This window comes from Clupea harengus, chromosome 20, assembly GCF_900700415.2.
Source record: "Clupea harengus chromosome 20, Ch_v2.0.2, whole genome shotgun sequence".
NCBI lineage: Eukaryota > Metazoa > Chordata > Actinopteri > Clupeiformes > Clupeidae > Clupea > Clupea harengus.
Genome location: NC_045171.1, coordinates 20,363,037 through 20,380,033, shown reverse-complemented (window position 1 = coordinate 20,380,033; position 16,997 = coordinate 20,363,037). Strand labels below are relative to the sequence as shown.

The following is a 16,997-nucleotide window of genomic DNA, read 5'->3' as shown; positions in this document are numbered from 1 at the left end:
GTGCTACATTCGTGGACAGTGTCAGACACTGTCTGGCCCACTGGCTGGCTCACTGCCCATAGCGAAAGCAGAGCCCCCTAAGAGTGGCTATGGCTGGCCATGTCTGTGTTATGGAATAGCCCACACTGGGATAAGTATAGGGTTCAAGTTAGGGTAAGGGATATTTCAGGGTTAGGGTTGGGGTTAGGAGCCTGTAACATTATGCTCCTACGCGAGAATGACATTGTACTGAAACACTATATAATGGACATGTAAGATATATGTATTTGTTACAGTTATTGCATTACAATTACGCTCATGGTAAAACCCTGCAATGCCAGGTAATGGGTACTAAACGCCCTGTAACTAATACATTCACTACAGAGTATCCTTATTGTCTCCCCCTCCCCCACACTCAGTTTATGTACATTCCTCAGCTGATTATACTAGATGATGGGGCGGTTGTGACAGAGTGCAGCTTTCACTGTCAGTGTGTTTTAAAAAAAAAAAAGCGGCCAGTTAATTAATGTGTCAGGGAAGCGCAGGGCCTATAATAAGCAGGTGCAGAGCAGAAGGAGTTGTGAGCAGACACCAGTGCTGTAAGTACTGTGATGGCTTCACTGTACATAGCCTGCGTAGAGGTCGCTCAGCCTTTGTGCAGTGTGCTCACTGCTGGTTCTCGGGGAATTGAAGTGTTCAGCCGCCTCGAGTCTCATACTGTAAACTCACAGGAACATAAAGCCTGGAATGGGAGGTAAGTATCTCTGCTTACACACACAGAGGTTATACCTGTAGCTCAGAAGTAAAAGGAAGACACCTTTTGTTGTCTATATGTTGTTTACCTGTTCATTAAGCAGGGGCTATAACTTCCACAGTGATGGTCTGTTAATAATGTTTGTGAGTTCTTGTTTCATCGTGCATATTGCAAAAATTGAGTTTTGGCACCCATGCAGTGAAGCAGTTTGCATCTCATGAAATTGTAAAATTGGTGTAAATTGCCAGGATTCAACATTTTTAAGATGTTTTCGCTCATGACCCAGTCTAAGGGAATAAGAGGCAGTGGCAGGAGAGGGGTGTTATATTTTAATACGTGAAAAAAAAACTTTTCCTCAGAAAATGACCTAACCATAACCAGTGTTTGTCTTGCAGGTTGTGGTGGGAGATATAGTTAAAGTAAATAGCAAAGATTACGTACCTGCAGACGTAATTCTGCTGTCATCCAGGTACAGGACCACTGCTCAAGTCCCAGGGAGTCCCTCTCGTGTCCGGCCCCCACTGCTCTCGCGCTCCACTCCGCAGAGGAAGTGATGGTTCAGCCCTAAAATGCTGAGGAAGTTAAAAACAAAATATAGCACTGTATGACATGAACTTGAACTTTAAGATGTACTATCCTATTAAAGCAGTATGTTTCATACTGAGGGGAATGTTGGAGGAGATCAGTGAGAGGTGCATTTGTGGGATGTCATCACTTCCTTCAGGGGTGTGCTCTATCATTGGGCAGCACAGATCAGCAGTGTCTGTAGACTGTCTTTCTCCTTTCCTTTTCAGTGGCCCTCAGCAAGTCAGGCCTCATGTGCTGATCGTATTTCAGTTCCAAATCCAGTCCAACCTGTACATTTGACTGATCCAGTTCAGCGTCATGTTTATTGTTTTTGTGGATCATCAGTGGTCCATGATTTGTGAACCTGATATGGAGCCTGACTTGTTTCTGATGGCTTTTGAAAACAAAACAGAAGACCAAAACTGAATGAAACGACTGTGGGTTTGACATTGTGTTCTTTACCTCTGTAGACTAAAAGCATTGTCTCTCTTCCTCCCTGTCTTGGTGTGTGTCTACCTACGCTCTTTCCATCTCTTCTGCCCTCCTCCTCTTCCTCTTCCGCCTCCTCATCCTCAACAATCGTCCTTCTGTTTGCGATCAACTCCGCCACGCTCTGTCCCACTCCCTGCTGGTGCATCGTGGGTAACGCCAAAGGTGGCGGTAGGGGAGATAGTCAAAGCGGCCAACGGGGATCATCTCCCGGCAGACCTCGTCATTCTGTCGTCCAGGTCAGGAACGGCACTGCAGCGCACCGTGGGGGAATTGTGGGAAAGTGGCATGGGACAAGAGACGCCTTATTTTCATCACAAGAGCACTCCCTGTGGGAATAAACAGAGAGGGTTGCTCAGATTTAGAAATGCACATCACTGATAACTGAACACAGAGACATTTCCCACTTCACCCATAGTTTTCACTGAGTAGGGAAACATAAACAAACCGTTAGAACTGCTAGACTGAATTCATAATTGGGCATCAGTTCCCCTCTCTGTTATCTCAAAAGTTTGTCTGTTAATGAATTTTCAATGTCAATGTTGTGAAAGCGTACTGATGCTCTATATCCAGGCTGATGTTTTCTAAGAAAAACATCAGCAGCGTGCTGTATAGCAGCAGTATTGTGTGCCACCCGGCCAAGCACAAGTCAGGGTGAAGCACTTCTTCTTCGCCCATCTTAAAAGAAAGGGACCCTTTGACTCGGTTGGCAGATTGTGTTTCCGTGTCGTAGACAATGCATGGCTTCAACCTCAGCTGCCTGGCCCCACACAAGCTGAGACCACATCTGCGATGTGACTCATTGCATGCTGTCACATCTCAACAGTAGCACAAGTGCACTGTGCTGCAACAGTGAACCATTCCCCCCTGCCTAGTCTGCTTCCAATCTGTATCTAGGGTGGTTTGATGTTTTAAAACGTATTTCCCCCCCTCCTAAACCACTCCTAATGTCATAGATACTTGGGCTGTTTATTTGTGCTGCATTGTTAATGGAACTACTCTGTTGTGGTCTGAAATGGAATGGCTTTGTGCAATGTAGCAGCCCTTGGCGAGGTGCCCATAGATTAATGTGGAGCATAGTTTTCCAGCTTTCCTCTAGACAGTGTTGGCAGCACACTGCAGCAAGCAGATGTATAGAATAAGAAAATCAATGCCCCACGGTCACCCGTTAAGTATGAAATATACGGGCAATTAATTTAGCTACATTTCTTCTTTCGGGGAGCTCATCACACACATATACATCATCCGATCAGATGAATTAGGAGGCAGTGGCTGTTGGCACCCTAAGCGCTATCTCGCTGCCTCAAACTGTCTCACTGTCTCAAACTGTCTCGTGCCCAGCTGAACACCCCTTCGTCTGCTGTGACGCTTGTGCTGTGCTGCTCTCTCCACTTCCCAGTTGCATGTGCGAGGCTTCCACTCACAGGACAGCTGGGTTCAACACCAACACAAACAAAGACTGAGAGAAACACGGACCCTAACATACCACACCATACTCATACTACTATACTAACAGCTCATCCTAGGTTCAGAACATACTTCACTGTATGTTCTATTAGACTTTAAATGCTCATCCTACTTTCATAAAATGCTACACTATATGTACTATTAGACTTTAAAAGGTCATCCTAGGTTCAGAACATACTATATTGTACATGTTACATTATAAACACTGACCTAGTTTCATAACATACTCTGCTATATGTTCATGCCAATACTATGAACACTAACCCTAGTTTCATAGGATACTATACCACATGCACGTACTGTATGTGTGTGCTGTGATGAGTGTTGCTTTACATGAAACACATTCAAGAGAGCATGCCTGTTTTCAAGAGAGCATGACTGACCAACGTAAGATGCCACACAACTGATAAATGACTGATAGAATTGCCTTTGTTTGTGGAAGTGGTGTGTTCAGTTGTTCTGTTTGAGTTGGCTCTCTATTGTGTATGGTGTTAACAGATGACGTTGACAGATTTGTTTGTGGATTAGCATTGTTGATAAAAAAAATCTATTTATGAAATCTGTATTTACAGTGTGACCATCCAAAACCATCCATTCAAGTAGTGTTCTATGTTCATAGTCTTTCTTTAATGATTCAGGTCCATTGTTGTTCTCAGCACTGTGGAGTAGCCGTAGCGTTAATGGATGGTAACATAATGCTAGTGCGTACATGTATCCACATGCCCTGCGTAATCTTGCCTTTCACTCCCAACCAGTGAACCGCAAGGAATGTGTTACATTGAAACCTCCAACCTGGATGGAGAAACCAACCTGAAAATAAGACAGGTGAGGCCTCTGTGTTGTTATGTCCTTTTGTGTGTTAAGTGTAGCACGTCAATGTATTGTTATTTTTTCTTCGAAGCAGCCGTATGAAAACAAAAGAGCAGTGCATCAGGAGCTGACTGGACAGCTGGTGTTGAAGATAACAAGCTAATAATGTCCAGCTGCATAGCACATTCATTGACCCAGTTTTTTTTTTTTTTTTTTTAATCTGTTCTTCTTCAGATCTTCCATTGTTGTAATGAATATCTTATTTATGTTTTATTTAAGAGTGTGTATCTTTGCTTCTGTCCCTGCCAGTCTCTCAGCATCACTACAGAGATTAGAGACCTCGACAGCCTCATGCGTCTGTCGGGCCGCATGGAGTGTGAGAGCCCCAACAGGCACCTGTACGAGTTTGTGGGGAACATCCGCTTGGACGGGCACAGGTGAGGGCCCAGGCCAAAGTGCCGAGCGAATGACACTCAATGGGCGAGGATCCTTGACCAAAGATCGTCCGTCTGTGTGTCAGCTGCTTGCAAGATAATGAAGCCCGCTGCAGATAAGTTTCAGAGTGCCAAGTGGCTATTGGCCACGCCTATCAAGCGCCTCTGATTCAGTGAAGCGTTATCTAGCTGAACATCTTCTCCTCCCTAGTATGACAGCAGCGGGGATGAATTTAGAGGTGCAGTCTGCTATTCTACTCCTAGACACTACTGCCAAATTCGAACGGAAGGGAGGGGTGCACTAGTTTAGTTGGCTTTGAGCTCAAATATCAACAATCTTACCATATCTGTAAATGCTCTTTGCTCTGACTAACACATTCCTCCTCATTCATCGTCTCTGTACACAAATCACCCCTGTGCACGCTTTTTTTGTTCTCTTATTTTTTTAAAGAAAGACAAATCTGTGGGCAAGACTTGCGTAACTAACATTTGTGTTGCTTGCGTTGTGCAAAGGCGCAGCAGTATTGAGAGCGGAGTGCAGCTGTGTGCTGAGGTCTGCTGCCCTGGGCCTGAGTCTCCGCTCTGGGGACGGCTTCCTCTCCTCCTCCTTTAGTTGAACCACCAGGATGCTCTCAGGGGGCATATTCCCTTCTGCCTCAGCTCCCAGCATGTCTAGAGGCTGGGCCGAGACAGGAATAGAGTTGGTTTCTTTTTTGGGGGGGGGGGGGGGGGGGGGGCTTGTTCTTGATTGTTTCTTTGTCTTTTTCTGTCACCGGCACACTACTGACTTCTCAATTCTTTCTTTTACCTCTCTCTCTCTCTCTCTCCCACTGTTCTTTGGCGTTTCTTCTTTCTCGTGTCACTGTCACTAATTCAACTCTCCTTCTCTTTATTTGTCTCTGCCTGTCTGTTACTTATGCTCTCTCATCCTCCTTTTCTCTATCACAAACACTCTCTCTCTTCATTCTCTTTCTGTCTCCCTTGTTTTCTCCATCTGCAGCACGGTTCCTTTGGGTCCGGACCAGATCCTCCTGCGAGGGGCGCAGCTGCGTAACACCCAGTGGGTGCACGGCATCGTGGTCTACACGGGCCACGACACAAAGCTCATGCAGGTCAGTCATCCATTCTCTAAAGCCACCATCATAGGGGCCTTCTGGTGACATGCTTTTTTGGAATGTAATACCAGTGGTCAAACATCCCATGATGCAACAAACACCAGTTGAGCATGTTTTTTTTTTTTTTTTAAAGATTTATTTTTGGGCTTTTAACCGATAGTGCAGTGAAGAGTGGGACAGGAAATGAGAGGGAGTAGAGCTGGGGAGTGGACAGGAGAAATGATATCGGGCCGGATTCGAACCCGTGTCCTCCATGGGCGCAAAACAGAGCCGACAAAACCCCACAGCTGTTGGATTTAGCGGTGTGTTTTGGTGTTTGTTGCGGCAGTGTTCATTATCAGTTAATGACTACATCAGTTACATCAAGGCAGGTTGTCCTGTGTTTCCCCACATCCTTGGTCATGTCCTCTGCCTCTTTGCTTTGAATGTCAGAACTCCACACGGCCACCTCTGAAGCTGTCCAACGTGGAGCGCATCACCAACTTCCAGATCCTGGTGCTGTTCGGGTGCCTCCTGGCCATCTCTCTGGTCTGTTCCATCGGCCAGACCATCTGGAAGTACCAGTACGGCAACAACGCCTGGTACATGGACCTCAATTGTAAGAGCCCTCCGCTGAGCCGCCCTCACATCTACCCCCCCCCCCCCCCCCTCCCCCTTCCTGCTCTCCTCCACCTAGCTCACGTGTCTCCGTCCGCTTATCCATGCGGCCTTTTTTGAGTTTGATACCTTTGTCAATGTGTGTGTGTGTGTTTTGTCGTCAATGTTTTTTCTGCTGTGTTTTCCCTTCAAAATTTCCATCTGTAAAGCAAGTTATTCATTGCAAAAAAAAAAAACTTAATTTGAGTTGTGTCAACTCAAGTGGAATTCCGAGTGTAATTCCCTGTTTTAAAGAAAAAGCAAACGAAAAGGAAAAAAAACCTAGAAATTGACATGCATAGCCATGTGACATGTTGAATGACTGCAAATGGTTGAATATCACAAACGCTGCTGTGTCCTTTGGTTCGGTTCTCTTTCTTTCTAACGTTCTGTTTGATTTGTTTTTTGTTTTGTTGTTGTTTTTTTGTCATTTTTCTTTAACAGCTCCAGGTAACAACCATTTAAAAGCCTTGGCGATCCCGTGAATGACCCCACCCTTACTAACCCCCTAACCGACGCTCTGGCATTGCTAAGCCAAATGATGCCCCCCCTCTAAAATGGTTGCCCCCGGGTTTTGTAAGGGTAAATTGCCAAGGACCCACATACACCAGGGATCCAAGGCTAGGTTTTTCTTTGCTCTTTTCTCTCCTGCTCTCCCTTCCAGTTGTTCTTCTCACATGTCTGACTGTATGATAGACCCTCTCTAGTGCCTGAATCTGAACGGGTTATTTCCCCCGTTCCCTTGCCCATTCCCTCCTCCTTCCTCCTCTCTCCATCTCTCTGGTGACACGTTGGTCTCCTTGCAAGCGTGGACCTCGGATCCACGCACACCCAAATCTCCAAAGCAAAAGATGTAAAACCTCTCCACCCACACACACACACACAAACACACACACAAACACAAACGCAAACGCACAAGCACACACACACACACACACATAAACGCGCACACACACACACACACACTCACACACACACACAAACACACACATACACGTACACATGCCGGTGCAAACACACACACAGAAACAGACACAGGGCTCTCTCCAGCCCTCCAGGTCTCTTCGTCACCACAAATTGAACGCGACACATTCGGCCTTGTCTCTCTTAGGCGAGGGAGATGACTCCCCCCTCCCCACCACCACCTCCTCTGCTGAGGTCCTGCTCAGTACTCCACTATGCCTCAGACACACGCCGCAGGGACCAGCCGTGACATTTTCTAAATGCCTCTGCTGTCACCCTGTGCAGCCAACCCCCCCCCCCCCCACACACACACACACACACACACACACACACACACACACACACACACGTCCAACATCAGCCCCCCCACTCTCCACCGGTGCCATGTTTTTTGCCGCCACTGGCAGATATAAACACGGACGGCCAGAACCTTTTTCTGCTTTGTTGTCCAGTGAGGACTGTACAACACTGTATAGCACAGCAGTGATGGAGATGTGCTTTAAAGGCACTCACCACACACACATAAGGTCCAACTGAGGACAACGATGTCATGTTTCAAAAAGGGCGAGGTTCCTGAAAATAAACTGGGAGACAAACTAGGGGGAAAAAAGGGTAGTCGCCGTGGCGTTTCGTTGTCCCAGTGAAACACAGATTGGAAGCAAGGGTGTCGTGCGATCCGAGAGCCTCTTGCAAATTGATAACCGTGTCACCACCACCATACTTTACTCTGTATTTAAAGAAGCCTGAATTGGAAAAGGCTGTTTGTGTCCAAATTGATTCCATCTTGTTTTATGACCTCCACTGTTTGCGCTCACTAAGGAAGGTGTGCGTGTGTGTGTGTGTGTGTGTGGATGTTTGCCCAATGATATACATATGATAGATATGTATTGGATTCTCAATTGGCGGAACGGTTTACTATATTATATTCGTAAATTATATGTATGTGATATATATTTTGTATGTTCAGAAAGGGTGTGTGTTGTACTCTGATCGACACCCCAGCAGTAGCATTAGCAATGACACTCAGAGCTGTTGCTCCACGCATCCCCAAAGACAGTGGAGGTGTAAAGCAGGTTGTCCATCCTGTATCTTGATTGTCTACCTCTGAAGGAGTGGGACTCAGTCTAAGGCTCATTTCTGTATTTTTTTCCTCATCCAAGAAAGGGAGGCAGCCTTTTCGCCACGTTATTGGCATTAGCATTAGCGCTAGTGTTAGCTGGGTCATGAAAACGAGATTGTACCATTCCGACATCCTGTATTTGCAAACAATAAGAGAAGGGTGTTCTTCGGCTCTTACATGTATACAAGTATACATGTATACATGTACGTTTTATGTATTTTAGAAGCTGGCGCAGAGAAGTAGCTGTCGGGGAGAGAAAGTGCTCAGGTTGTTTGGGCATAAATTACATGTAATGAGTTGCATGGAGCCCGCTCAAGGTTCCAGCCTTCCAAGTGGGTCACATGCTAAAGAGAGGAGGGGGTATTCCAGATGTCAGGGGGCAAGTGATTATGCGTGATAAATAATTCATTTGACTTTGACCCCCTGCCCCCCCCTCCATCCTCCCCCCTCACCATACACACATCATGGCATAGGTCCCATCCCATCTTAACCAGCATTCCTGTAGTAGAGGGACAGATTATGGGAGAGAGAATCTTAGGAGTGTTCCTTTATTATGTAGTCACAACACCTGTGAGGCCACATTGTCTTTGACATTCACACACACACACACACACTCTCACACACACACACACACACACACACACACACACACACACACACACACACACACACACACACACACACACACACACACACACACACACACACACACATAGGCTATATTGGTGCTATATATATATATATATATATACATACACACACACCATGCTTTTTGCTGACTGGCACACTTACCAAAGCGCTGACCTGCATGGCAGCGGTTCACGGGCAGCACCAAGCTTCTCGCCGGCTGGCCGAGGCAGCTGCTCTTTTCACGCCCTCGCACGCCGCTTCTCTCCAGCATTTAGAGGCCTGTTAGCCGCGCGGGGCGTTTAGCACAGTCTAGCTTCTCTGCACGCATCCGTCCAAACGGTGCTACATTAATGTAGTGTGACATGTCCAGCCTTTTGGGGTTAGGCCCTGAGCCAGTCAAACAAAGATACAAATCGGCTTAAGAAAGTGTGCCCTGGTTGTGTTTTTTTTTAGTGTTATCTACATGCATGTTGTAGAGCCACTTTCTAGGGGCTTATTAATCTCAATTTACTCGAGAGTATCACATTCTAACATAGAGAGCCCTGTCAGTATAGCATGTAAAGCCAAGGCACTGTCTTGGGTGAGAATTTGCTGGTTTTGAGCCGCTTCCTCTGTTCTCCCAGCACGAGTAGGATGAAAAGGAATGAAGCCGCCCTCTCTTTTGGTTGAATAACCCTCCCTTCTTGGTCGGAGGATGTTTTGCTTTTGGCTGACTCCCGCTCCTTTGCATCAGAACATCCAAACTCCTTGCTGTCTTCTGCCCCTCTCACCACCAGCAAAATCACAAAATAAAAGTCAACTCTCCCCCCACTCCCACCCCTCTCTGTGTTCTAAGTCATGAAGAACTAGCAGTAGGTACCATCTTACCACCCCTGCCTTGAGTTCAATTTGATATGTTTATAACGAGAAAACACCCCGTACCCCCCCCCCCCCCCGAGATTTAAAGGGCACCCCTGCCTCCTCAGCACAGTGCTTAGGGAGGTATTGGGTTGAGGAAGGGGCAACTCTCTCAACCAACCTCAGCCAAGCCAAAGCCACAGACAGGTAATGCACACAGACAGGTAATGCCCACCACTCCCATCTTTATTTGTGTGTGTGAGAGCTTCTGTCTTCCTGTCGTCAGTGTTTACTCGTACATATTTACGTTATGCTGCCCCCCACCCCCCTCCCCCACCATGCATTTCTGCTAGACAACTTGCGTAACAAGAGAGGTCAAGACTCAGGCAGACTTCCCTGTTGTTGCTGCAAAAGACCCAGTAGTAACAGCAACACTAAAGAAACCCTCCAGAAAAAGCCATCTTTATTTACACCGTCATTTGGTGGAATCCGTTGCGTTGGCCCATGGTCCCTGTAGCCGGGGCTGCTGCTACCATGATAATGACTCAATTTGGGAGCCGGGGCCTCGGCCGTATCCTCTGAGATTAATTACGGGGGCCTTAATTGGAGTGCATATAAATTCAGTTTGGTTGGAGGCTCATTGGAGAGGCGGGGTGGAAGAGATGTGTAATCTAAGCTAATGGCTTCTGCACAGCACTAGGCCGGCCGCCCCTGAGGAGGTGGAGGAGGAGGTGGAGGTGGAGGTGGAGGTGGTGGAGGGGAAGGCCGTCTCCTGTGCTGTGGAGACGCCTCCTGTGGTGTTTGGTGGTGATGACCTTTGGGGGGGGGGGGGGGGTTATGGCGGGGATGAGGTGCTAATACCTTCCCCCCCCCGGTTAGTTGCTCACACTAACTGCCACATCTCTGGCACTCCCTCTCTTTCTCTTTTTGCTCGATTTCTCTTTTCTTTTCTCACTTTCTCTCTCTGGCACTTCCTGTCTTCGTGGCCCTGTGGCTCTCTATCTACCTCTCTCTCTCTCTCTCTTTCCCACCTGTTCTTTCTGTTTCTTTCATTCTTTCACTCCCTGTCTTCACTTGCTCTCTCTGTCTTGATCCCTCTCTCTCTCTGTGTCTTTTTTTACTCTTTCTCTCACTCTGCCTCCCTCTGTGAACCACCACCCCCCAACCCCCCTTTTTTTCCCCTCCCTGGCCTCTTGGCTGTCCAGATGGTGGAGCGGCTAACTTTGGCCTCAACTTCCTCACCTTCATCATCCTCTTCAACAACCTCATCCCCATCAGCCTCCTGGTGACTCTGGAGGTCATCAAGTTCGTCCAGGCCTTCTTCATCAACTGGGTGAGTAACCAGTAGTTTGGCGGGAGTGTGTGTGTGAGTCTGTCTATAAGTGTGTGTGTGTGTGTGTGTGTGTGTGTGTGTGTGTGTGTGTGTGTGCATTGCGGAGATATTTGTGTCGCCGCATGATGAATCTGCAGCGCCACAGTTTCCCTGTATCCCCAAGGCAGGGCCATGGTAGCAGAGCTGGCCAGCCAGTCAGCCAGATGCATCTGGAGGAGAGGGAGAGGGAGAGGGGGAGGAGAGGGGGAGGGAGAGGGGAGGGAGAGGGGAGGGAGAGAGGAGGGAGGGAGAGGAGAGGGAGGGGGAGGAGGGAGAGGGGAGGGAGAGGGAGAGGGAGAGGGAGAGGAGAGCGTTATCAAAGTAACCCATTTGAAGATGACAAAACTGAATTTGGGGCAAGGCCCCTCTCAACACACAAGGGCCACTGCTCCCCTGCTGCTGTGTTTCTGACTGTCTGCTTTTAAAGGAGCTTCTGCTGTGGTTTCATTATCTATTTGTGTGTGTGTGTGTCCCACATCTGAGATGTCAATCAAAAAAAAGGAATGTTTCCAAGAGGGGATAATAACGCACAATCATGTCATGCCAATCAAAACATGACACCAGAATAATATTCCAAAATGTGTTCACTACTGACATGCACGCCTCTGTCTCTGCGCCTTACAGGATACTGATATGCTGTATGAACCCACCAACACTCCGGCCATGGCACGCACCTCAAACCTCAACGAAGAGCTGGGGCAGGTGAGCCCTTCAGATGACGCCTCTAAAGCTTCCATACACGATGTTTAAGTGTGGAACAGACTGTAGAGAAAGTGCCATTCGCAACTTTTTTTTCCCAATTATAAGTGCTTGTTAAGTGTTTTACTATTCATATATAGCAGTGGCAGTCGATGATTATTTTTTCTTTCCACACCTTTCTCACTCACCTGTGATCTCACAGCTGTGGTGTGTGTGTATGTGTTGGTGTGATGTGGTGTGTGAGATCCTACAGTATATTAATTGGGTGTCATACTTTCCTCCACATCAAAAAGGTGAAATACATCTTCTCCGACAAAACCGGGACCCTGACATGTAACGTCATGCAATTCAAGAAGTGCACAATTGCTGGGGTTGCCTATGGGTAAGTGTGTGTGTGTTCGTGTACTGTATGTGTGTATGTTTGTGTTCTATGAATTTGTGTGTATGTTGTCTTTGGACATGTGTTCAGTGCCACATAGTTATGTCAGATGCTAGAAAGGGTGTGTGCTTGTGTATGTGTGTGTGAATCAAGCATCTGTAACTGTATATATATATATATATGTGTGTGTGTGTGTGTGTGTGTGTGTGTGTGTTTCCTCCTTCATACTTCTCATCTCCTTCATTAACAGCGGAGTGTACATCTGGCATTGGCCTGCCCCGCCCCGGCCTGTCCTGTCCCGTCCCCAGCCTGCTCATTAGTGGCTGCATCAGTAACCCCCACACCCCCCCACACCCCCCCCCCACACACCCCCACCCCTCTTTGCCGCGCTATAAATAAACATCACAGCAGCCTCGACACGCTTCTGCACGCACAGCCCCTTAACTAGCGCAGCAGAGGGGGAACGGACTTTTTGGCCAAGGGAGGAGATAACTTTTTTTGGGGGGGGGGGGGTGGGGGATTTATTTATTTGTTTTGCATGAATGCACTTCTGTGGTAGAGAGATGAGCACTTCTGAGGTTCTTTGGGGAGATGGCGATGTTGAAGGGTGAACGTTTGGGTCAGTTAGGAGTTGCAGTTGTTTGTTTGTGTGTTTACATTGGGTTTGTGTGTGGGTGTGGGTGTATGTGTGTGTATAGATTTTTGGAGTTGAATTGGGGTGATTGGCATTTTAGGATGAGTATGAGACCCCAGCTTTCGATTGCCTTTGGGACAGGATGTGACACGCAGCTGATGTTTGTGTTCAGTGTTTTATTATGGTGTGTGTGTGTGTGTGTGTGTGTGTGTGTGTGTGTGTTGTGTCGTGTCTGTCTGGTTAAATGCCACAGTGCATCCAGCTGAGGGATGATTCAGAGGGACACTGAATGGCATGAACACGCACAGTCCACCGCAGACTAGAGAGAGAGAGAGAGAGAGAGAGAGAGAGAGAGAGAGAGAGAGAGAGAGAGAGAGAGAGAGAGAGAGAGAGAGAGAGAGAGAGAGAGAGAGACGGTGTGAGAGAGAGAGATGGTGTGAGAGAGAGAGAGAGCTGCTCTGCATTCAGGACCACAGCTAGATGTTCTGCACAAGCTGCTGTCCGAACAAGGGCTTGAGAAGAGGGATCAATGTTACAATATGGCAGCATTAATTACTCACAAAAGCCTGGGATTACTTTTCATTGATCTGGATGGTGTGTTGTGCAAATCTTATGGTGTCGGAGCTGGAGCTGGCGTCTTACTTGTAGCACAACTGAGATGATGGTCTGAAATGAGTGGTGGGAAGCTCTAGTGTCATCTGCAGGTGTGTGTGTGTGTGTGTGTGTGTGTGTGTGTGTGTGTGTGTGTGTGTGTGTGTGTGTGTGTGTGTGTGTGTGTGTGTGTGTGTGTGTGTGTGATGGCATGGCACTAATCCCATTATCTGTCAATTAAAAAGTGATTTATGAGGAGGCCGGATGAAGGGCCCTTGAGACGTCTTGTCAACAGCCTCACTCCCTCAGCTGCTGCAAGTGTGTGTGTGTGTGTGTGTGTGTGTGTGTGTGTGGTTCAATGGGTGAGGTAGAAAGTGTGTGTATCTGAGAGAATTTGGCATCTGAGGGTGTGTGTGTGTGTGTGTGTGTGTGTGTGTGTGTAAGCGAGAGAGAGAGTATGTCTTTTAGATGTGTGTGCACGTGTGCAGACCACCCTCATAACTTACCCAGAATGAGAGGTGTGCTGTTTGACAGCCAGCGTGTGTGATGGATGGATGGATGGATGGATGGATGAATAGATAGATAGAGGTATGGTGGATGGAAAGTGTCTAAGCACCGCTTGTTCAGTCATGGGCTGCACTTTGCAGCTACACGGGCCTTGACCTTTGAGGGCGTAGAAGTGAGGAAGCTGTTAGTTTGGACACAGTAAAGAAAGAGAGAGGGAGAGGGAGAGGGAGAGAGAGAGAGAGAGAGAGGAAGAGAGAATGTGGTAATCATAGGGCTGTATGGGTTTAAGTGAGGACAGCTCTCGATATGGTTTAAGTGTTTACTGCCAAGAGGGTGTGTGTGTGTGTGTGTGTGTGTGTGTGGTACAGAAGGTACTGTGTGGTTTGGTTGTATCCCCTGCTCCCTGTGCCTGATAAACACATTTACAGGCTGCAGTTAAAAGCGGGGGCCGCCTCCTCATAGCAAGAGACCTTTGGCTCTTATGCCACTCATAAATATGGAGAGCCCTTTTATCTGTGCCAAATGACACCACTTCTTTTCATACTGCGATCCCTCTCAGTGACTCTCTCCCTTTCTCTCTCTCTTCCTTTCTTTCTTCCTTTCTTTCTTTCTTCCTCTCTCTTTTTTTCTCTAAGGCTTTTTTTACACAGCGTTTTCAAGGCGAGAAAATTGTGCCATCATTCCGCCTCAGCGTTCCGTAATAAAGGAACGGAGACCGAATGGGGGGGGGGGGTGTTGGGTGGGGGTCATTGTTGTTCCGCCTCTGAGCCGGCAGCGGAGGTAGTCACTGAGGCGGAACGGCGTCTGTAAACGGGACAGCTGGCCTGGCGGAACAGGGCTGTGACGCAGCCTAGCAGCTAACCAAAACGAAGCAGGACTACTGTGTTGTCAGAACACACAAATCAGATGCACATGATGCTCACCAACTTTGCTTGAGTCTCAACATGAATGTGCTATAAATGTGCACGGCTTGCAAACGCCCGCTGACACTAAGTTCTTGAAACAGGTAGGCTAGTTTATTTGAGACGTGTTTTATGGTGCAACTCGTCATTCGGAAGGTCCACATATTTCCCAGCTCCAACTTTAATGTGTTTGAGCCAAATGTAACCACAATAATGTGGTGATTACCCATCAATGGATTGTGCTTCTATCGGCTGGCTATCAATAATAATAATATTATTATATTATACATTTTTTTCTTGTTCATTTTGACACACTGTCCCTTCATGCACATTCTCACACATTTAAACAGGTTTTTTAACCTTTGATATAGTCAAGGTTTCTGTTGGGCTCTGTTAAGTTCTTTGCCATATTGATAATGATTTCAGATTGATTTAATGACACACCACGTTGCATCTGGAGTTATGTCTTCAAGTTGCGTTCTACTGCAATTTAGAGTCTATTTAGAGAAATAGAGTTCCGAGTGGTCTCGGTCGTGGCTTCATAGGTGAAGCAAGATGCTACATTCACAAGTCATGCCTCGGATTGCTATGTAAAAGGACATGCTGGGGCGTCATTATGCCGCATCTGATTGGTTCAGTATAAACGAAGGCGGCATAGTGAGGGGTCTTCTTAACATGATTGATCTCTGTATAAGAAGGACTCTTCTTTTCCCTTCTCCCTCTCTCACCTCTCTATCTGTCCTCCCTACCTTCCTCCTCTCACTCTCCTCCTCTCTCTTCTCTTCTCTCTCTCTCTCTCTATCTCTCTTCCCTTTCTCTCACTCTTCTCTTTTCTTCTCTTCCTCTTCCTCACAGCCGCAGGCCTTAGTCCCGCTCTGAGGCGGAGAGGCGCAGTGGGTTAATAGCGCTGGGCGTTTTGATCTGGTTCTGGTTCTGCCAGTGTCTCTGAGCGCACAACCAGCACCATTAATGTTTCAGCACTATTGAGTGTCCTGCCACCACTCTGGATGAGACTCTGATTGAAAACAAAATAAACAACTCAAAATGTGGAAGGCACAGTTAGCCGGAGGTCATCTCCACCGGCTCAAATCACTGCACAGAAAGGTATTGACTGGATGATGTGCATTTTACCTCCAGGAGGTGTCCCATCTGATTTTTTGCTGTTTTTTAGGGCAGGTTTAGTCAGAGTGTTTGCTTGATGTTCTGTGTGGGTTGATGTTCAACTTTCAGTCTGACCCAGGAGGGATGTGGTGTGTGGTACTGGGAAAACTGAACAGTTACATTTGAAGTGTGTGTGTGTGCGTGCGTGTGTGTGCGTGTGTGTGTGTGTGTGTGTGTGTGTGTGTGTGTGTGTGTGTGTGTGTGTGTGTGTGTTGCTTAAACTGTGTAGGTGAATATGTGTGTGGATGTATGTGTGTTTGTGTGTGTGTGTAATTGTGTAGGTGGATGTGTGTGTGTGTGTAGGTGGATGTGTGTGTGTGTGTGTGTGTGTGTGTGTGTGTGTGTGTGTGTGTGTGTGTAACTGAGTAGGTGTATATGTGTGTGTGGACATATGTGATCAGGCGTTTATGCTCTTGCGCACTGGTGCTAGTGGGTTGTAGTAAGCATTAAGCAGCAGCCGTGTACTGAGTTGCTAACCTGGAGAGCGCTCGGCGCTCGGTGCTCGGCACGGGATCCGGCCTCTGGGCTAATGTGCCAACCATGGGGAGAGGAGGTGGCATGTGCCCCTTTGCTCGTACCCCTCTACCCATCCACCCCTCTCCTCCCTAGCCACAGCCGTTATTCCCTCACATCTAATTAGACACAGCTGTAATTAATAAAAGCAGCCTCTGGGCAAGCACATGTTAATTAACTTAAGTGGATGTGACACGGGCGCTCGCACAGCCGAGGATGGGTGCTCGCCGGAACCTGCCGTGCCGTGCCGCGCCATACTGACCCAGGGCAGGCAGCTCACCTCTGCCACGAAGAGAGGCAAAAAGTACCATCAGGGGGTTAAACCCTGAACCTGGAATGCGTTTACAGCGATAAAACCTGCAGCATGTGAGCACATGTTCTGCGCCCTGTTCGCCTGAAGTGTGTGTGTGTGTGTGTGTGTGTGTGTGTGTGTGTGTG

General features: G+C 47.5%; 1 protein-coding gene across 10 annotated transcripts in view; it reads left to right on the top strand.

Annotated features, from left to right (window-relative positions):
- The window catches only part of atp8a1 (ATPase phospholipid transporting 8A1), a 137,013-nt gene that overhangs the window by 40,116 nt on the left and 79,900 nt on the right, over positions 1-16,997 (top strand). For 6 of the 10 annotated variants that reach the window (XM_012833919.3, XM_031587287.1, XM_031587282.1 and 3 more), the window contains exons 7-15: positions 1,955-2,028; positions 4,012-4,081; positions 4,376-4,503; positions 5,501-5,612; positions 6,048-6,213; positions 6,696-6,701; positions 11,007-11,134; positions 11,798-11,875; positions 12,166-12,254. In XM_012833919.3, coding sequence (XP_012689373.1) covers positions 1,955-2,028; positions 4,012-4,081; positions 4,376-4,503; positions 5,501-5,612; positions 6,048-6,213; positions 6,696-6,701; positions 11,007-11,134; positions 11,798-11,875; positions 12,166-12,254 — 851 coding nt within the window. Of the gene's footprint in view, positions 1-1,128; positions 1,203-1,954; positions 2,029-4,011; positions 4,082-4,375; positions 4,504-5,500; positions 5,613-6,047; positions 6,214-6,695; positions 6,702-11,006; positions 11,135-11,797; positions 11,876-12,165; positions 12,255-16,997 lie in introns of all 10 variants that reach the window. The other 4 variants (XM_031587288.2, XM_031587285.2, XM_031587283.1 and 1 more) reach the window with 3 other exon arrangements.